Source organism: Ricinus communis, chromosome 10 (genome assembly GCF_019578655.1).
Source record: "Ricinus communis isolate WT05 ecotype wild-type chromosome 10, ASM1957865v1, whole genome shotgun sequence".
In the NCBI taxonomy this organism is placed as follows: domain Eukaryota; kingdom Viridiplantae; phylum Streptophyta; class Magnoliopsida; order Malpighiales; family Euphorbiaceae; genus Ricinus; species Ricinus communis.
The window spans coordinates 12,122,650-12,144,152 of record NC_063265.1 but is presented as its reverse complement, the minus strand read 5'-3'; the positions used below and the strand labels follow the sequence as shown (position 1 = coordinate 12,144,152).

At 35.3% G+C, this 21,503-nt stretch overlaps 5 protein-coding genes across 9 annotated transcripts; 1 reads left to right on the top strand and 4 right to left on the bottom strand.

The window, feature by feature from the left end:
- Positions 1 to 7,373: 7,373 nt before the first annotated feature.
- On the bottom strand, positions 7,374 to 8,401 carry LOC8285552 (uncharacterized GPI-anchored protein At5g19250). The gene is made up of 2 exons (XM_002512322.3): positions 8,145 to 8,401; positions 7,374 to 8,050 (listed from the first exon to the last, which is right to left on the bottom strand). The coding sequence occupies exons 1-2, from the start codon at positions 8,227 to 8,229 to the stop codon at positions 7,563 to 7,565; spliced, it is 573 nt and encodes a 190-aa protein (XP_002512368.1). The 5' UTR covers positions 8,230 to 8,401; the 3' UTR covers positions 7,374 to 7,562.
- A 565-nt stretch (positions 8,402 to 8,966) lies between these two features.
- Positions 8,967 to 10,349, bottom strand: LOC8285551 (uncharacterized GPI-anchored protein At3g06035). Its single transcript, XM_002512321.4, has 2 exons — positions 10,005 to 10,349; positions 8,967 to 9,595 (listed from the first exon to the last, which is right to left on the bottom strand). Exons 1-2 carry the CDS (start codon positions 10,093 to 10,095, stop codon positions 9,096 to 9,098), a joined length of 591 nt encoding a protein of 196 aa, XP_002512367.1. The 5' UTR covers positions 10,096 to 10,349; the 3' UTR covers positions 8,967 to 9,095.
- A 656-nt stretch (positions 10,350 to 11,005) lies between these two features.
- On the top strand, positions 11,006 to 12,635 carry LOC8285550 (NADPH-dependent aldehyde reductase 1, chloroplastic). The gene is made up of 4 exons (XM_002512320.4): positions 11,006 to 11,373; positions 11,477 to 11,853; positions 11,963 to 12,321; positions 12,404 to 12,635. The coding sequence occupies exons 1-4, from the start codon at positions 11,077 to 11,079 to the stop codon at positions 12,424 to 12,426; spliced, it is 1,056 nt and encodes a 351-aa protein (XP_002512366.2). The 5' UTR covers positions 11,006 to 11,076; the 3' UTR covers positions 12,427 to 12,635.
- A 628-nt stretch (positions 12,636 to 13,263) lies between these two features.
- LOC8285549 (mevalonate kinase) lies at positions 13,264 to 18,182 on the bottom strand. Of its 2 annotated transcripts, none has more exons than XM_048369638.1 (6): positions 18,048 to 18,182; positions 16,793 to 16,962; positions 15,163 to 15,406; positions 14,830 to 15,083; positions 14,145 to 14,558; positions 13,264 to 13,829 (listed from the first exon to the last, which is right to left on the bottom strand). In XM_048369638.1, exons 2-6 carry the CDS (start codon positions 16,920 to 16,922, stop codon positions 13,711 to 13,713), a joined length of 1,161 nt encoding a protein of 386 aa, XP_048225595.1. In that variant the 5' UTR covers positions 16,923 to 16,962; positions 18,048 to 18,182; the 3' UTR covers positions 13,264 to 13,710. The 2 variants fall into 2 exon arrangements, with proteins under 2 accessions (XP_048225595.1, XP_015570587.1); XM_015715101.3 differs by lacking the exon at positions 18,048 to 18,182 and adding an exon at positions 17,048 to 17,189.
- On the bottom strand, positions 17,707 to 21,404 carry LOC8285548 (amidase 1). 4 transcript variants are annotated; one of them, XM_048369637.1, is made up of 10 exons: positions 20,909 to 21,404; positions 20,476 to 20,628; positions 20,144 to 20,268; positions 19,935 to 20,060; positions 19,597 to 19,779; positions 19,162 to 19,309; positions 18,805 to 18,973; positions 18,334 to 18,468; positions 18,048 to 18,221; positions 17,707 to 17,908 (listed from the first exon to the last, which is right to left on the bottom strand). In XM_048369637.1, the coding sequence occupies exons 1-9, from the start codon at positions 21,016 to 21,018 to the stop codon at positions 18,084 to 18,086; spliced, it is 1,287 nt and encodes a 428-aa protein (XP_048225594.1). In that variant the 5' UTR covers positions 21,019 to 21,404; the 3' UTR covers positions 17,707 to 17,908; positions 18,048 to 18,083. The 4 variants fall into 4 exon arrangements, 2 of the variants coding, with proteins under 2 accessions (XP_048225594.1, XP_048225593.1); XR_007214262.1 differs by having other exon boundaries at positions 17,707 to 18,221; positions 18,334 to 18,473; XM_048369636.1 differs by having other exon boundaries at positions 17,707 to 18,221; positions 18,307 to 18,468.
- Positions 21,405 to 21,503: the final 99 nt, after the last annotated feature.

The following is a 21,503-nucleotide window of genomic DNA, read 5'->3' as shown; positions in this document are numbered from 1 at the left end:
TGAAAATTGTGTCCCTCATATTTGTAAGGAGTAAATTAATTATAAGCTTTTCTGATATCTTCAAAAATGACCCTTATCAGTAATGAAAGAAAAACTAAATAGTGAAAGTTCATATTCTTGTTTTGGTTTTAGAAATCCAGTTCCAAATTAGTTATTCAAAAAAAGTTAAAAATATGTATTATTTGTTGAAGTAGTCTTTAAAGATAAGTTAGTTTTAATAAAGACTTATTCCTAAGGGATGCCAAAGGAATAGGAATTAGTTAGCTGAATTTTAGTATCTAGTTAGCAACGTGTTTAGTGGTAGATTTGTTAGCCAGCCATTATAAATATCTTTGTAGCAGAACTTTATATTATAGTGTGTTTTTCTTTAAAGCTTCATATTCTTCACAAATTGGTATCAGAGCCTTTTATAAGCAAAAATGTCAAGTGACGAGAAGGGTCTCACTACAATTCCACATTTTGATGGGATCCACTACGACCATTGGAGTGAGTTGATGGAAAATTTGCTTAGAGCAAAGGGTTTATGGCGTTTTGTTGAGAAAGATTTTGCAGAACCTATGATGGGATTTGTGCTAACAGAAGAAGAGGAAGCACAACTAGAGGAAGCGAGAACTAATGATCACAAGGTAAAGCATTATTTGTATCAGGCAATTGATCGAGTTGTTTTTGAACAAATACTTGATTGGAGGACCTCAAAGATCGTCTGGGATTCCATGAAGAGCAAGTTTGGAGGAAATGCTCGAGTTAAAAGGTCTCTTCTTAACACTCTAAGGAGAGATTTTGAAATTCTTGAGATGAAGAAGGGTAATACTATCACTGAGTATTTTGCTAAAGTAATGGCAGTCATAAACCAAATGAGGAGCAACGGTGAAGTGATGCCAGACTCAAAAGTGGTTGAGAAAATTTTGAGAATGCTCACTGACAGGTTTACATATGTGGTTGTGTTGATTGAAGAATCTAACGATACAGACTCTATAACCATTGATGAGCTCCAAAGCTCGCTTGTTGTTCATGAGCAAAAATTTAAGAGAATAGATCGAGAAGAGGATCAAGTGTTGAAGGCTGCAACCGAAGATGAAGGATATGGATATCGAGGGAGAGGACGTGGCAGTGCTGCTCGAGGACGAGGCAGAGGTAGAGGCAGGCATGCATTCAACAAGGCCATTGTTGAGTGCTACAAATGTCACCAACTTGGACACTTCCAATATGAGTGTCCGAGGTAGGATAATAAGGCACAGTATGCTGAGATAGATGAGGAAGAACTTGTCCTCATGGCCCATGTAGAGATGCGGGAAGCAAAGGAGGATGTATGGTTTCTAGATTCCGGATGTTCTAATCATATGTGTGGGGACAAAAAATGGTTCTCACACATTGATGAGAGCTTCAAACAAACTGTCAAATTAGGAAATGACACCAGAATTGCAGTCGCAGGCAAGGGGAATGTGAAGTTAAAAGTCGGAGGTCTCGTACAAGTAATTACGGATGTGTATTACATACCAGAATTGAAGAACAATCTTCTGAGTATAGGGCAACTGCAAGAGAAGGGCATTGCAATTTTAATTCGAGATGGTGAATGCAGACTCTATCATCAACGCCAAGGGCTTATCATGAAGACTGCAATGACAGCCAATCAGATGTTTGTTTTATCTGCATCAACCTTAACAAAGACAAATTCGGTGTCACTTGCTCCGACATGTTTTCAAACGGCAGGCACTGAAGACAAGCTGGACCTTTGGCATTGCAGATTCGCACACTTGAATTACAAAAGCTTACAGACCATGCAACATCAGAAATTAATGGAAGGCCTTCCTAATCTTACAACAAACGACAAAAAACTGTGCACACATTGTCTAATCGGAAAGCAACATCGAGAAAAAATGCCAAAGAAAAGCTCATGGAGGGCTTCTAAGCGATTGCAATTGGTTCATGCAGACATATGTGGGCCAATATCACCAGCTTCAAATAGTGGAAAGAGGTACATGCTTACTTTGATTGATGATTTCTCTCGTAAGTTATGGGTCTATTTCTTATGTCAGAAATCTGAAGCTTTTGACGTCTTCAAAAGGTTCAAACAACATGTGGAAAAGGAAAGTGGAGAGTCCATAATCTGTTTGCGTACATATAGAGGAGGGGAGTTCACATCTCTCGAATTTAATAGCTTTTGTGCAGCAAATGGCATCAGAAGGCAGCTAACTGCTGCATACAGGCCTCAACAAAATGGCACGGCAGAAAGGCGAAACATAACTATTATGAATAACGTGAGGAGTATGCTATCGGAGAAAGAAGTACCAAAGATTTTCTGGGCTGAAGCTGTTCAATGGTGTGTCCATATTATGAATAAAAGTATCACAGCTGCAATAATGAATAAAACTCCTGAAGAAGCATGGAGCAACATCAAACCAAGTGTCGATTACTTCAGAGTGTTTGGGTGTGTGGCTCATGTTCATATAGCTGATCAGAAGAGGGTCAAACTGGATGATAAAAGCTTCAGTTGTGTGCTATTTGGAGTAAGCTCAAAATCTAAGGCTTACAGACTTTATGATCCGATATCCAAGTGCATAATTATCAACAGAGATGTTATCTTCGAAGAAAATAAAAGTTGGAACTGGAATAACAACCATGAGCAATCAGGAGCAGGTACTCTAGACTGGGAAGAAGTTGAAATCGAAAAAGGAGATGAAGCCGATGAGCAGAATGATGAGTCTGCTGGTGAGGAAGAACAAGAGGAAGCCACACCACAAGCTGTGCAAGATGAGCTTCAAGATATAGCAACTACACAAGATCGGGTGCGCAAACCTCCAACGTGGCTAGATGATTATGTTAGTGGAAGTGGTTTGAGTTCCTCAGAGGAAGAAGAAGTCAATAACTGGGTATTATTTACAGCCATAGACCTAGTTAATTTCAAAGAAGCTGTGAAGAGTATAAAATGGCAAGATGCAATGAATCAAGAAATTCAGGCCATTGAAAGAAATCAGACATGGGAGTTGGTGGAGCTGCCAAAGAATGCGAAGGAAATTGGTGTCAAATGGGTATTTAAAACTAAGTTCAATGAGCTTGGGAAGGTGGATAAATACAAAACACGATTGGTAATGAAAGGTTACGCACAAGAACATGGAGTAGACTATAATGAAGTCTTTGCTCCAGTAGCAAGATGGGACACCATTCGATTGGTAATTGCGCTTGCTGCACAGGAGGGCTGGAATCTATATCATCTAGATGTGAAAAGTGCGTTCTTACATGGAGAACTACTTGAGGAAGTATTTGTCAGTCAACCACAAGGCTTTAAAAGAAAAGGAGAGGAGCAGAAGGTGTATCGATTAAAGAAGGCCCTCTATGGTCTCAAACAGGCTCTAAGGGCATGGTATTCAAGAATCGAAGCATACTTCATGAAGGAAGGATTTAAAAGGTGCAATTTCGAACATACACTTTTTATTAAACATGGTATGGATAATAGAATTCTTATTATCAGTTTATATGTGGATGATCTTGTTTTTACTGGCAATGATGTTAATATGTTTTTAAAGTTTTAAGAAATCTATGATGGAGGAGTTTGAAATGACTGATCTTGGGAAGATGAGGTTCTTTCTTGGAGTAGAAGTGTTGCAAAATGAAGAAGGAATTTTTATTAGCCAAAAGAAGTATGCTGCAGAAGTTCTCGAGCGTTTCGGTATGTTAGAGAGCAATGCTGTGAAGAATCCAATTGTTCCTGGAATAAAGCTTGTGAAAGATGAATCTGGAATCAAAATCAACTCAACGCTTTTCAAGCAGATTGTAGGCAGCCTTCGTTACTTAACTGTAACCAGACCTGACCTTATGTTTGTTACTGGTTTGATTAGCAGGTTTATGGAAAATCCTACACACTTACACCTGCAGGCTGCAAAGAGAGTTCTTCGTTACATTAAAGGGACTCTTGATTTGGGAGTTTTCTACAAGAAGGGAGGGGAGACAACTTTAATTGGATACACTGATAGTGACTATACAGAAGATCTTGATGATTGTAAGAGTACGTCTGGATATGTTTTTCTCCTAGGAGGTGGAGCTGTAGCATGGATGTCTAAAAAGCAGCCGGTCGTAACTTTATCAACAACTGAAGCAGAGTATGTGGCAGCTGCTTCTGCTGCGTGCCAGGGAGTATGGATGAGAAGACTACTGGAAACTGTCAAGCATCCTCAAAATGAAAGAACAACAATATTTTGTGACAATAGCTCAACTATCAAGCTTTCTAAGAATCCAGTACTGCACAAGAGGAGTAAGCACATCGATGTAAGGTTTCATTTTTTACGTAATCTTACGAATGAAGGAATTGTGGAACTAGTGCATTGTTCAACAGAAGATCAGATTGCAGATATCATGACCAAAGCTCTGAAATTGGAAACCTTCGAACGACTCATAAAACAACTCGGTGTATGGTCAGCATGTGAGGTAAACTGCACGCAAGATGCATAGCAGTTTACAAGAGGGATTTGTTGAAGTAGTCTTTAAAGATAAGTTAGTTTTAATAAAGACCTATTCCTAAGGGATGCCAAAGGAATAGGAATTAGTTAGCTGAATTTTAGTATCTAGTTAGCAACGTGTTTAGTGGTAGATTTGTTAGCCAGCCATTATAAATATCTTTGTAGCAGAACTTTATATTATAGTGTGTTTTTCTTTAAAGCTTCATATTCTTCACATTATTTTAAGATTTTAATTTCAATAAAAAAAATTATATAATATTTAAGAGTGTCTATATATTATTTGCATAATGGAACTTCTACATTTGAATAGATTACAAAAAAAGCATGTGCATATTTTTTAATTTCTAACATTGCAATTATTATTGTAATTATTGTTACTTGATTTCTGCTATATACTATAAAATATGATTATATATGAAATTTATTCACGTATTTGTAATCAGGTAATATTTATCATTAATGTATATTTTATTAATTTCTAATATAATTTTAGGATTTGTATATTAATAAAACTATTTTTATTTTATTTACTAAATAAATTGATAAATATATTTAAAAAATTTATGGTAGACGCATTACTAAGTGTAAATATTTATAGGATATAAAGTTATCTAGTAGTTGTTGGCTTGGCCTATTACAGTTTGTGTATAAATTTTTTAAAACTTGTCGTTTATATATGTGTTGTATATAGAATTTAATAAAAAAATCAATATTTAAAATTTAATTTGTAATATTTTAAAAAATAATAGCAAACTAATTATTTTTAAATATTTTTAATATTTTAAAATATTTATAATGAATTTAATATTATATAACTTAATAGTATAATTGGTGTAATTATTTTTAAAATTAAAAATTCATTATATAACTAAAAAAAAAATTATTGAATATAATTTTAAAAATATAATTTAAGATGTTATTTTTTAAAAGACAAAAGGGACAAAGATGCCCTTAAACTTATTAGAAAAGTTTAACTAAGTTTTCATCATTTTTTCTACTCAATTAATATTATTCTTTATAAAAAATTTAATTAAGTTCTCATCCTATTTTTCGGCTCAATTAAACTCATTAACTTTTATAAAAGTCTAATTAACCCATAATGCTAATAATGTCCAAAATACCATTAAGTGCGATGCTCTCATTATTTTAAGTGCGATAGTCTCATTATTTTAAGTGTGAGAATAATAACCGCTCTGAATATTTTAAAAACACGTTATATCATATGAATGAGACTTTTTATTTTTATACAATTAGTATTTATAAATCTTAATTTACAAATAAGAACAATGATTTCTTTCCTCACCTGAAATGACAGCAACACTTTTGTCTTTTTCATCATGCTCATTTGTAAATAGAGAGAGTACAAGTTGTTGAGTTAAATTACATTTCATCGCCTTCAATATGTTTATGCAATAAAACCACAAAGATATATGCTTTATGAAATGATACCATTTCTTGAAAGAAATATAATGTAAATTAAATAAAAAGAAAAAAGTGATTTAATTTTTTTTATTCTTATGTAATATAGATGTGATTTTAAAATATTTAGAACGGTTATTTTTAACGCTTTCAAAATAATGAGACCTTTACACTTAATGAAATTTTAGACATTGTTAACTTATAAATTAATTGAATCTTTTATAAAAATTAATGGATTTAATTGACAACAAAAGAAATAAAACTTAACTAAATCTTTTATAAAAGTTGATGAATTCAATTGAGTTAAAAAAAAATTTATTAGATTTCTTTAGAAAATTTAAAAATATTTTATCTGATTGTAAGAAATATAATATAAATTAAATAAAGAGAAAAAATAGCTTAATATTTTCATTCTCATGTAATATAGACATGATTTTAAAATATTTAGAACGGTTATTTTTAACGCTTTCAAAATAATGAGATTTTTACACTTAATGAAATTTTAGACATTTTTACTTAGAAGTTAATTCAATCTTTTATAGAAATTAAATCCAATCTTTTATAAAAATTAATGAATTTAATTGACAATAAAAAATAAAACTTAATTAATTTTTTTATAAAAATTAATAAATTTAATTGAGTCAAAAAATTTAATTACGTTTTCAAATGTTTAAAAATATTTTTTACCTTGTTAGAATAGAACTAATTTATTAGTTAATATAATATTAAAATATAACTAATATTTAAAAAATAAAATTAATATTATTATTTTATCAAAAATTATTTATCAATTAAATATAATATTAAAATATAATAAATATACGATATTTAGTTTAAAATATTATTAATTTATTAATTAATAAAAAATATATATTTTATAAAATTAAAGTGAATGCTTAATCAAAAATATAATTAATTAATAAAAAATTATAAAATTACGCCAAAAATGTGTCAAAAATTAATTAAACATACAATGTAAAATTTTTAGATATCCAATTCTGAGTTAAATTATACAGAAAGAAAAACTAGAACAGATATACCCTTCTCTTCGGATTAAAACTAAACTTGAAATCAAATAATTAATTTCAAATTCATGTCCGATTAGAATTCAGCTGGAAAAGAAAATACTTTGGCATGTATTTTCATAAAATTTACAAACCGCCGGATTAAGCGCGTCGACATATAACAGGAAAGCACTTACCAAATGAAGGCCGCCGGCGCCAGCAATCTGCCAAGTTGCGTAAAATCCAATTGACACTACAGATTAATGGATAAACTGGTTTCGCGATGCACCAGTTACATTCCACTTTCCACTACCTATTTCTCCAAGGACGATGCTTATAATGAGGACGACGATGATCCTACAGACATATATCTCACCAATGAAGAACACTTTTCCGTGGAATGTCAATGGGTAATTGTTCTCGTGCCTTCATTTGGTGATCGTGGTGTTTAATTCTGTGAAGGCTTGTTTACTGGTTACATTAATTTGGAAAATGCTGATCAAACCAACCATTAATTCATTGGAAAATTCAAGAGAGAATAATTGTGCAGAAAATAAAACTAATAGAGTAACCTAACTATTACATTTTGTCCTCTCACAAATTAAGATCACAACACATAATAGAACATTATATATATATATATATACATATATATATATATATATATGCACAAAAGGACGAGAACTTAATAGACAACGAAAAGAAGCATAATCCCCATCAAGAAACACATCAAACAATGACCACAGCCAATCTTTGACATCAAACTGTTCGCTCCTGCGAAACTACCTGAAGGTGTGTTGGTGCTCAAAACAACCACCATCCAGTCATCCTCAGACCCAATTCCCACTCCAGTATACCTGGAATCATTTATGTACTTGGCGTGTTGGGTGTGCGTATAATTGGTAAGCACAAGTGTTGGAACCAGTTTCGGCACGCAGACAGGCAAAACTGCCCCATCTCTAGTATGGTTAATGTCGATGCCACATTTTGATAGTAGTTCGGGGTAGTTCGATAACTGAACCGAACTGGCACCAGCAGAACTACATGGTTGGTCTTGTAACTTGTCGGCAACTTCATCAGCTAGACATCCTGCCTTGTCATTCTTAGTAAGGGCTGGAAGCTGCAAGGATGTCCTGTAACTGTTTATACCTTGAAGCACACTGTTTTCCTTATCTGCATATTGTATAAATTGACAGAAGTTGAACATAAAAGAGAACTGGCAATAGTAAAACTGATTCAAGAGTAAATTATATGATAGAGAGAATACCATCAGCGAGAACTAGCGGTGAAGAAAACAAGAAAATGGCATGAACCAACACAGACAATGAAAGGTTGAATTTGCAAGAGGCCATATTGAACTAGCAAAAAAGTAATCTAAATTCTGTGCCAAAAGAACTAAACTTTCTGATCTTTACGAGAGATCCCAACAAGGATCACAGATATAATAAGCAAATGAGTTTGAAGTTGGTTTAAACTGTAAACCTGTTTTTGATCCGAACTGAATTGGGATTTTGAACACTTACAGGTGCCTTTTATGTGTTCATTACACATTCCAAATGTTGCTGCCGAATGGACAAGTATTAAACTGATTGTATCTGCACGTGGCAGCCATGCAAATTTAATGAACTCTACATGTACGGTTTTGGCTTCAAATGGATTGACACGAACAGACGAGCCTCAAGGCGTTTAAGCCGTTGATCCAAATCAGTACTTGTCCGGATAAGATCAATATGTTTTAATCGAAATCGAATAAGTTAATAATTAACCCCCAAAGGAAAACAAGAAGAAGAAATTTCCTAATGCATGAACCTTAAATCTGTCCTACAATCATGGCTTAGGTCATTTATGTTGTAATCGATGGTAAGTATTGATTTATAAAAAAATTAATATTTAAATTTTTATTAAATTATAATTTTTATAATTATAAATTTTATTTAATTTTAAATATAAAAGTATACTAAATTTTAATATGAAGTATTATATGGTCAAGGTTCTGAAATAATTTCAGAAATATTTTTTTTTAAATTTATCCGTAATCTTGTATATATTTATAATAAAAGATGAATATAAAATCTTATAAGAACGTAGGTCAACCATAAATAATAAATAAATACATGTTATAAGTTACAATACAAAATAAATAGAAATAAATGAATGAATAAAAACAACATGTACTTTCTTATAGTAAGACAGTATAGTATGTTCAATTCCCGGCACTTCAGTTTGCTAAATAGAAAAGCATTCCCAACAAGAAGGACACAAGGCAATGTCCGAAACCAATGGCAGAAACCAAACTATTCGTTCCAGCAAAAGCAGCAAAGTCACCTCTACTAGTGTTTGTGCTCAAAACAATCACCATCCATTCACCTTCACTGCCAATTCCAACTTGAGCAAATCTCGAGTCATTGATGTATTTGGCGAAGTGGGTTCTTGTATAATTAGTAAAGACTGCAATTGGCTCCAACTCAGGCACACAAACAGGCAATACTGCACCATCTTTAGTGTGGGTGATGTTGATGTCGCATTTGGATATTAGGTCAGTAATGTTGTGGTCAACTTGAAATGGGTTATTGGTGTTGGTCTTGTTGCACGGTTCGTCACCTAACTCTCGAGCAACTTCGTCGGCTAGACAATCTGCTCCTTCGTTTTTGACGAAAACTGGGAGGTTTAAGTATGCCCTGTGACTGTTTAGGCATGTGATTAGAATGTCTTCTTCATCTGTAAATTAAAATTATACATAAATTATCAAAAAATATATAAATAGACATCATTAAAGAACACGACTGTCAGGAATTGTCCAAACTTAGTATTCGGAACACACACAGAATTATCAAGCTATACAATGTAAATGGTTAAACATTTAATAAAATTTTGCAGTGCGTGACCAAAAGTCTCCTCTTAGAATTTAAGAGTAATGCAACTAATATATTTATGAAAAGAAAAAAGATATTATATAGTTAGAAACATACAAAAGAATGAAGTAAATCAAAATACTAGATTAAACTAACAACTGAATTTTTGGGCATGAAAAGAAGTTCGAAACCAAAAAAAAGGAGGTTCATGTTACATTCTTGTATACATAACTAGAAAATTAGAAGCCATAAACTACATAGGAAAGGGAGAATACCATCACAGTGCACTGGAGAAGAAAGTAAGGAAATGGCAAGAAGAAGAAGAAGAGGAAGAGGAAGAAAGAGGGCAACTTTGAGAGAGGCCATAGCTAATTAACAAAGGACACATGCGTACTGAAGAGAGAGAGAGATATGATCATATAAAGCATTCACAGTAGCTATAGGAATAAAGAAAAGAAACTGGCTTTTGGAACTTCGTATGCATTAAGCTTCTTCGAATTATTCGACAGGTTTGATTTTCCACTCTTTAATTCTATTATACTTTTTGTTGATTTGCCTTGGATGTGAAGGTTCCTGCTGTATGCCCCTTTACGTGTTCCATGCTTCTTCTATATATGGTTACATGATTCCAGAGTCTTGATCATCAATATCAGATTAATAGAAAATCTTTGCAATACACGATTCTTAAGTAAATGTTAAATTTTCTATTGATTACTATTTCTTTTTTTTCTCCAAAATTTTGCTCATGATTTCATTAACTTTTTGAATAATTAGATCCAACAACTAGAGATTGATTTGATCTGTTACATAATTCATAATTAATTTAAACTCTTATAAATATTCTTTTAATAGGAGATGGAGTAGACCTGTTGAAAGATTAAATTCTAAGCTGAACTGAATTTCTCAATTTTGAGCAGAGTCTCGGTATTAATTATTGAACTCTAAACTCTAAACTCTAAACTATTAACTAAATTTGATGCATAATTAAAATTTGTAAATTCAGTTAAAAACATAATCAAGACTTTTCAAATTAATATCCAAATCTAAATCGGCAGACGGATCGACCCCAATCTAAATTACAAGTGGAGAGAAAGAGCTAGAACTTCTTTCTAACCAAAGCAATTGTACTTCAGAACAACGAATTCTTCATCCCCAACAAAACCGACCGTTTCCACTGGATTCAGCTAACAGACACGTGCCTCCTCTGTTCTTGCCACGTGGTCCTACGTGTCCACTTAAAAGTCCCTATATATCTCCACTTCGAAAACAGCTTTTTTTTATCATCAGTACTGCTACGTACTCCTGCTTAGCATACTGATCCTAGACGGCTTCACTAACACTATATGTATGCTGCCTCGGTTCATTTCACTGTCAAGACCTTTTGCATTTGCACCTTCTTCCTCTTTTTGTTCTTGGTCTATAACTAAAACCCACATCAGAACTTATTGGAAAACTCGGTTTCCAGCTGTATTAGTACCTGCCAGTCGACAACAAGGAATACCCACTGCTTTGTTTGTGAGAATGGCTTCTGGTGGCCAGAGTTTCCCTCCTCAAAAGCAAGGATCGCAGCCTGGGAAAGAGCATCAAATGGACCCTATCCCTCAGTATGCTCGCTCTGATTACAAGCCTTCTGATAAGCTCCGGGTGCGTAATTCTTTCACTAATTATAACTCCAGTTCCACTGAGACAATAATAGTATGCTTAGGTATTTAACTATGTAGTTCTATTTTATCTTTCTCTTTTGCAGGGAAAGGTTGCGCTAGTGACTGGGGGTGATTCTGGCATTGGAAGAGCGGTGTGCCACAGCTTTGTCCTCGAGGGTGCAACAGTTGCTTTCACATACGTGAAGAAACAAGAAGACAGGGATGCTGAGGATACTATTCAACTGCTGAAGAAGAGCAAGACTGTTGATGCCAAGGAACCTATAGCAATAGCAGCTGATCTGGGGTATGATGAGAATTGTAAGAAAGTGATTGATGAAGTGGTTAATGCTTTTGGCCGCATTGATATTCTGGTCAACAATGCTGCTGAGCAACACAAGGCTGGTTCTGTTCAGGAGATTGATGAGGAAAGACTCGAAAGAGTGTTCAGGACCAATATGTTCTCCTACTTCTTCGCCACTAGGTACCCAAATGCAATTCTATATCTAGTCACTCATCAACTAACATTTATATGGATCATTCGGTTTTTTTCGCTCTTTGACGTGTTGGTGATGGTGGCCAAATGATGGCAGGCATGCTCTGAAGCACATGAAAGAGGGAAGCTCCATAATCAACACAACGTCAATCAATGCATACAAAGGAAATGCTAAGCTGCTTGACTACACCGCAACAAAAGGAGCAATCGTGGCTTTCACAAGAGGACTTGCACTTGAGCTAGTGAACAAAGGAATTCGTGTCAACGGTGTTGCTCCTGGACCCATTTGGACTCCGTTGATACCAGCCTCGTTTGATGAAGAGGAAGTAGCCAACTTCGGGAAGGAGGTGCCGATGCAAAGAGCTGGCCAGCCAGTTGAGGTTGCACCATGTTATGTTTTCCTTGCTTGTAACCACTGCTCATCATACATCACTGGCCAAGTTCTTCACCCTAATGGTAAGTTATTGCTGTTCCCTGTTCGACTGATGAACAATATTACTTTTATGTAGTATTTATGGTCATATTTTGGTCCTTGCAGGCGGCGCCATTATCAATGGTTGAAGTATTACCTGCCTGCTGATAATAAGTGATCTTTTGGTCCTTGTGAATATGGAAGTAAATAGCTTAATGCTTTTATGTAGGCGTTGGGCCTGTGTTAATTTCCTGTACTGTTTGTGTTTCTAGTTTCGTGTTTGTTATATATGGTACGTTGGCATGCTGATAGAAAGTCACTATAATGAGAATGTTAAAGATGTTTTTGGGGTACAAAATTAGACATGTTCAGTCTCTCTGTCTGTCCATTTTTGTGGCGATGCAGTATTATTTTCTGCAAGATCAAAGCCACTGTTACTCTTATGTGATATTTAATAAGAATAACTGGCAATGTAGTTATGGGAAGTTGAAGCGGATTCCCACTGTTAACCAATAAAGAACAGTTGCAAATTCAATTTGTCAAATATATAAGAAATCTAAGCTGCTGCTGCACACGGGGGAAAAAATTTCGTGTGGCAGGTCAGTACATGATCAGAACAATAGAGTTATGCAAGTTAAAGCTGTTGTTTGTGATTTGAACGCTCCTTTGTGTACGGATGTGACTGAAGCCTTAAGGATACAAGGGAGTGCTAATTTCTTGAATAGAATTGTCTACAACCAATTGAAACGAGGATAGAATTAAAAGCAGATGAAGCATTGATTCTTTTGCAAGAACTTTCATGGATGAGAAGAATATTTGTTTCCCGCCAAGGATCTTCTGAAAGCCGCCTAATTTCTTTCCAGAAGTTATAGGCACATTAGGTTACTGTTTCGCCTCTCTGCAGGATTGCCATCTGCAAGAAACAGCAACTTACATCCTACTTGGAATCATTACTCCATGAACAATCTAAGTGTAAAAAGTAAAAATAAAAAATAAAAAAGAATCCTGAACTCTGCATGATAAATTTAAAGAGACTACAGCACAAGATACAATGGCGCACTCTTTCCTGAAACCACTCAAATGAAGATGCAGATCACTATCATATGGTTTTACACATCGTTGCCCAAGAACTGGATGGATTCATTTAGTTAACTCTTGACAGATAACATCCTGACTGCTAAACTGAAGACCACTCATAGATCTCCGCAATTGTTTCCACGTCTCTATAGCTCTCGAGAATACTGAAGAAAAGAATTGAAGATGAATGTCCCACCCATAATGTTCCAAAAACTCAACCCAACACAAAAAGAAAAATAAAAAATAGAAGCCACAATACAACAGGATAATGTACATTTTGACATCAGATGAATCCAAACCCTAGTGTTATTTCAAAATTGACACTAGAGATCAAGTCCTAAATTGCCGTGGTATGATCAGGATGAGCTAGCAAAGCAAATTTCAGCACCATCCCCACCGATTCCAGCAATCAAGCATTGAAATCCGGATGACTCCAGTTCAGCAATGACTTTATCAACAACAGTTCCTGATAGCACTGAATCACGAGTCAAGGGAAACATGTAATAAAATGAGTTAATATCATGACACCATCGTGTTAGATAAATAATCTTATATCATCCCCTAACACTCTTGCGTGACACGCAAATACGCGATTCAAATGTCCAAACCAATTTCAACCGGAATGATTGATGACGAACGAAGTGTTGGCACCAGTCTAATGGCGTTTCTTTTCCGAATACCAAAGCAACAATAAAGCATGGAAAAGCTCGATGATACATGCCAAAAGCAAGTAAAGATAAGTTGAAACAGCAAAAACAGATATAACTAAATACAAAGCCATGAAGGATACGGGTTGGCAATAGTGTCAGCACACAACCCCCACCACCGGCTCCAGTTAACTTGGAAGCCAACTTATACTTCAATGTCGTCTGAAGAACAGTTTCTATAGAAGCATGGCTGACACCCATACACTGGAGTAAACCTTGATTCATTTCCATCAACTCCTCTAGCATCTCTTCCTTCTCAGTTATGGATAGCTCATCTGGAGCAGGAGACTGGATGATATTAGCCAGTTCGTTACTGATCGAATCAACAGCATTAAAAACAAAACTCATCGCATTAGGGTGACGGAAGGTTCTCTCTGAAACCCCAGCAACCAGTGCTTTTGTATTCCTTCCGACCCTTGTGTTGGTAATAAGCATTTTCAGTGGCATGTTAGACTTCATGCGAGTCAGATTACCAGACCTGAATTTGATCATGTTGCCTGTTAAAGAGGGAAGAAGTGAGTACATAGTATAATGCAATCCTGTGTTTGCTAAGTGAGAAAACAAAATACTCTAATACAGTACAACAACCAATGGTCAGAATTTTCCCATCCTGTCCTAAGAATACCAGCAGGAGACACATTTTATTTTGTTCCACGCTATGCTTAATTGCAGAACCTAGACCTACACATTATGATAAGAAAGAGATATGGCAGGTGAAGCATGTATATATGAGATGTTCTTCTAGTAAAGCTCACCAAGTTTACATACCATATGTGCTGACCGTGTTGTCTATTCCAGACGGCTTTCCATGAATTATCTTTTCACCTTCAAAAGCCCATTTGTTTAATAATTCAAGGTCAGGTACCCCAAACTTTAACCACCCTTGGTGCCCTCTATCCACGTCTACAGAGTCTGAAAAAGCAAGTAGAGCAGCCGAAAGAGAAACACAATAGGCAGCAGATGAGCCTAGGCCTGAACCCAGTGGCAGGTCAGAAGTGACAACCACAGTGGCAGGTTCAAATCTGATATAAAATGAACCAAATTAGGGAATAAAGTAAGATAACATAAAAAGTGGATAACAGTGCAATATTACAAGCATACCCTTGTATAGAAGTATATAACCACAAAAAGGCCGACACTCCGGAAGCAAGTGCAATTTTTGCCTCTGGAATGTCTTGTTCTTCAACCAAAGCTGAAATTGACTTAAGTGATTCTATTGAGCAAGAGGTGGGTGTCGAAGAGGATGGAACACCTAAGTTAGGTAATGCTTCTCTGATTTTAGCAACTGGCCATGAAAATTCTAGTGCCAGATCCTTAAGCTGAAGTTTCAGTGTACCATCATTTCCTATGGGAAAACGATGTTCCATCAAAAATCCAATCAAAAAACTTGAAATTATCATTTCATCATTTAAATGAAAGGGACTGGAAGAGGGAGAGAATACAGTATTGGTATGATAGAAACAAGTGAAATCCCACAGAGTTAATATAGTGACTTTCAAATTTTGGCTACTTATGTAACTATACAAGAAAGATGCAGAATTGTGCACAAGTTCTTAGTAAAAAACTGTAAAGCCAAATGTGATTGATCATCATTGTGGTAGAGCCATTATTTACTAAATTGAAAGACAGTTGGACATGTTTGATGAAAATTAGCAATCACTCTCATACTAGCAAGATCAAAGGGACGTTACCTGACAAATGCTTCAATTTAATCTAAACGTTTTTCAGATTTTGGATAAGTATTTGGTCATGAGAAGTGATGTTGCAGATAGAATGACAAATGGATAAAATAGAAAGAAAAAAATTGCTGGCATGACTGTTAATCCCTATTAGAGCTATCCATCCCTCTAAAAAATGGTAAGAAACATAGACACCTATGATTTTAATCACTTGTGGAAAAAATAGTGTAATTATGAGTTATGATATTAGGTCATTATTAGAGCTGTCCCTAAGAAATTCCAACTGATTAAAAAATTTTCCGTGGTTCCTCTAGATTATTAGTTTCATAAGCACAACAACCAGCAATCTGAATATCTTCCTTTCTGCGAGTTTACCTTCCATTGACAGTGGAACAGAACTGACCAAGAACTATGAGACTTCCTACGATCATATACCACTAAAAATTAGCTCCAAAACAATATGCAAATCCGATCCACACATATGCTAAGTAGTAACCTTGCGGAAAATGGAAGACAACTATACTTAACCTCAAAAGTTTCAAGATATCAAAGATCTAAAAAGGGCATCATCCAGTTAATATTTCAAATAACCCTCAAACAGAAACAATCCAAAAGAGGAAAAAAAAGAACTTGGATTTCCATGTTTAGAACACATTGAAGCAAAATATGCAAGATATAACGTTACAAAGTATGTCGACAAATTCTCGAAAGGGAATCTTCCAATCAACATCCTACACAAACCAAATTAAGAAAATAACGTCAAAGGATCACCTTCACATATCATGCTTAAGTCACCGAAACACGAGAAAAAAAGAGTCAACGACTCAAGAAAGAGAATTAGAAAGATAAAATGCATAACACAGTATTGGCACAATCAAAAGGGTATTTTTCCAATTAACATTACAAACAAACCCAATTCAAAAACAACCTGAAATAACCTGTACATTCACCGAGGTAAATTTAGGAGGAAAAAAAAGTCAACGACTTTGAAGCATGAAAAATAGAAAAGAAATGAGAAGTGATTTAGAGTACCAACAAGAAAAGATTTTTACCAGAAGAGGGAAAAGAAATGGAGACATAAGTGTAAAGATCAAGGGCTGCAGCGACTGCAGTGGAGCCGTGCACCACCGCATGTTCACCGGAGAGAATTATCTTCCCAGGTGCTCTTGCTTTCACTTCCATTGTTTTGGCTCTCAATTCCCAGTTCGAAGAATCAATTTATCTGGTTGTTAAAGATAGAGACTTTAGCACTTTCAGAGATTTAAGAAAGCATTAGTTAATGAGATTAATGAAAGAAAGACATTGACATGAATAGGCAAGAACTCGATAATTATGGCGGAGAAAACAAAATTCTCTTTTCCGTTGGTGTTTCGCACTTAGCATTCATGTATAGAAAGACAATCACTCGCGCTTTTCGCGCGTAGTTAGACAAAGGATTGGTTTTGTGGGACCTTCGAGAATGGATCATCTGGTGAAGGGAATATTTTGCTTATGTTAGGTAGATTGAAAAATTTAATGTTCTTCATTATTTGATGTTAATTATAAATTATTTATTATTATTATTATTATTATTATTCTTAATATACGAATAGCTATCTTTTTATCCTTTCCATTTTATTAAAAGAAATTAGTGAAATTCTAGCCATTCCTAAAAGGAAAAAGGTTTTGTTTAATTCTCGAAACAAGCAGACAAAAGAAAATGGCAATCCTTAAACCACCGGTAGAGATGCACAGAGTTGCTTTCTGATTGGACCGTGCTTCACAAGTCCCTCAGTGTTGGAAATGGAATCCTCCCACCCTATGGAACCCATTTGTTTATATTTATTGCTCATACAACTAACATAGAAGTGCTTTGAATGATCAAGCAAGTCTAATAGGCTCTTCCTACCTACCAAAAATCATTGACTAATTGGCAAAATCCCATAGTGCAATGCAGTAGTGCACCCCTTGTGTTATGGCCCATATCTTTGCATATACATTTCCCCATATATAAATAAGTTAAAATAAAATAACAAAGTTCAGCAAGTTACATGTTTCATATTATACAGTACAAAATCAATCCTAAATAGTCTGCAAGAATGATTTCTTGCATATTCTGAACTTGCAAATCTGACTCGGTACTTATGTGGATGTAGGAGCTGGAGATGTTGAAGTTTCATGATTCTGCACTACTCAGTTGCAAGGAGTAAAGGATGCACTTAGTTTGCAGGTAAAATGTCATTGACATTACTAGTTCAACTTTGAAAAGAAAAAGAGAAGTTATGTCAAGTGGTAATAAAAGAATTAACAAACAGTATAATCTCTCACCGTGTTTTATTTAAGGCAACTCTGGCACGTTATGTTTCAGATATTGCAGACCTCTTCTTGGAGAGTGTCATAAAGGGTTTCAACAACATTTAGCAGGAAAACATCCGAACCATGTTTTGCTAACAGTGAAATGGATACAGGAAGACCATCATGCATGCCTAGTGGTATACTCACCTGTAGTTTAGTATGATATTCAGAGAAACAGGATAGCGCAAAAACTTCTGTAAAACCCAATCCAAGGAAATGAAAAGTTTCTCACACAATAAAAAGAGCAAGAGAGGAGGACCTGACAGAATCCTGATACTCCAGTGATTGAGAGCAAGCTAAAAGCCTTGGCACGAAAAATTTCCAGAGTAGTTGGATCTGTATTTAGTTTCGGTGGGACCCCTGGAACTGTAGGGATAGCAATGATTCCGAACTCCTGGACTTATATTATTAGATGAGCACATTAAGATTAATGGATAAAGTAAAATAATGAGCAAGAAACTGTCTGTGATTTATCTAGCAGAGGTGAAGATTTTTGTGCTTAAAGTGAACAAATTGGAAATGCAAGCCTATAAAACACAGAAACTACACAAAGAAACCTTATTGTATTGATTACCTTAAGCGACATTTCTCTTATGAAAATCAAAGGGAAGTCTGATGTTGATAACTAATCAACTGAACATGTGTTTAACATATAACCTAAACATAAGCCTAAAGCTTTCTTCTTTGATAAAGAATATTTGGCTTGGGGAGCAATTGCCAGAGGGAGTACCTCTAGAAGATTTGTAAGGGCAGCACGTAATTCTGTCCTCACAGATTGGAAGGCATCAATATTTTCTTCTGTTGATCGAACAGCTTCCCATATTCGTTCTTTTAGGCCTGGACCAAAATCAGGTTTGACAGTAGTAACCCATTCACCATGGTTAGTCTTGAATTCATACCTTCAAACTGAAATCAAATCCAAGAGTCATTGCTAGCAGTTGCAAATACAGTTTTTCATCTTACACGACCATAGGGACATGATAACAATCATCAGGTTGATAGATCAAGCAATTCAGAGAAAATTCTGTAGATGTCAAAGATGCTATAGAGCTAGCTGGACATAGTAATACGGTTTTTCATTTGCTACCTTTGAAGCATCCGCATGGCACTTGAGAGGGCTGCCAAGGGTGCTATATTATACTCTTGCTCTTTGATTTCTTTACTCATGAAATGCCTCAAACTTGGAACTTTGTCCTCAACATAATCCCCAAGGTTTACATGTTTCACAATATCACCTGTATTAACAAATTTAAGAACTCTTTTCTCACCCCATGTGAGCAAACTGATGCAGTTCTAAAATGCATTTAAATGCCAAATACAATGAAAAGTGCACTTATGAGCTCCCTTTTCCTGCTGGATTCTACAAAGGGAAAAAGTTCATTAATATATCATATTTGTCTTGATGTGACCATTGTCCAATCAATCCCATGTGAAGCATAAAAATGTTCCTTCACATACTAGGGAATTAAACTGGAATTTTTAAACTTTTGCCTTAGAACTTGAAAAATAACAGAAAACTGACCCCCAAATAACTTCTCCACTGATTTAACGAGAACTTGACTAACTCGCTTTTTTGGAATGCTTGAAAGCTGGAAACAATCTTCTGCAATAAATATCTGATTTGGTTTGGTTCGATCCACATCAGGCAATTGAAGTAGAAGGCGTCCAACATGTTTCAAAATCACTGGATTCCTAGAAAACCATCCTGAATGAAGATTTGAAGTCAAAGAATGAATTTCCAAGTTAAATCACTCTGGCAATTTGTTAAAAATTCACACAACTATGAGCAAAGGAAGGGGTTCATTAAGTCCCACGAATTCAGTCAATATGGACTTATGGAGCCTTGTGCTGGTTGCTTACCCACAGTATCAAAACTCTGAGCCATTGGAATAACTCCTGAAACAGAAACAACACCATGTGAAGGTCGAAACCCCAAAATACCGCAATATGATGCTGGTACTCTTACACTTCCTCCGGTGTCAGATCCTGTAGCAAAGAGAATCTTTTACTTCGATTAAGTTGTGGTAAACCAAGCTGTATGCATAACTATTGTGCACTGGAATATTCACCTAAGGAGAAGTCTACAAGCTTTGCACCTACTGCAACAGCAGACCCACTAGAAGATCCTCCAGGTACACGATCTGGAGCAGAAGGATTTGTAGGCGTTCCATAATGTGCATTTTCTCCATTTATACTGCCAATATACAACCATTAAGTTGTGTAGGAAACAAATACGACATGAAAGTTCAAGGGACTTTAATTATGCAAAATGAGGTTGAAGTGAATCAGTGACTTTAGCTCTCATGAAGAACTTGAACTTTATTTTGTCTGTATAATAATTCACGAGTAAAAGAACAAAATTTGTACAAGTTAGTCAATCTCATATGTTTCAAATTCTCACCTATATGCCATTTCATCCATAATAACTTTACCAACACAAGTGGCTCCTCCTCTTAGTACAGCCAAAACAGCAGGAGCGGTTGCTGTGGCAGCTGAATGAGTCCTTGCCCAATCCGGATTGCCAAAACCAGTCACATATCCATCCACATCAAATCTAATTACATGGTACAATCAGTTAAGTTAACAAATCACACACAAGAACATGATAAAATTAACAGTAAAATAAAAATGACTACTCGCAAGATTCCAAACTTAAAGGGTATGCATCAAAACCCAAAAGCCAGAATTGGCATTTGAGCTCAAAGATGCAATGAAAGGGAATAATGTATCTGAAAATATTCATGAATCCACTGAAAGAAAAAGACAAGAAATACGTAATAGAGAAAATGAAGAAAACGAAAACAAAAGGAAAAGAAGTGAATTGAGGGACTGACATATCTTTAACAGCAAAGGTGAGACTATGCAAGGGAAGTTGATCAGATGAAGAGCTCGGTTTCAGCACAAACTTCTCCATGAAAGCTCCGTAGTCCGGGCTTATTGCCATATCTGTTACCGCTCTTACTGTGAGACTCTGTGCTCTATCCCAACTTTCTTAAAATCAGAAAAGATATTGGCTACGCACAAGATAAATCAGATAACTGAATCAGATGACCTTTTTACCCCTATCAATTTGACAGGCTGCTTTGGCTGGCCTCCCGATTTTCCAGAGGACAATTTGATCATTTTCAGTTGGCCATCCTTTAATCCATTGGCAGGCTGGTGATTGGTTAGAGTCAGATAAGACGGAGCAACAGAGGGTAATGGCAAGTTCATAAAATTGATGTGTCATGAAACTACATCTAAAACTGGGACTTGTGCCTTTTTAAGGTTAAATCTCATCTCTTATCCACAAGGATCCATGTGAGACCATGAGTCAGTAGAAGCAGATAATATCTATAAATGTTTTTAGTTGATCTTGCACCAAACTTGCTTACTTTTATGATGCATAAAAACTACAAACGGAAGAACCGGATTCTGGTTTTGTCTTTT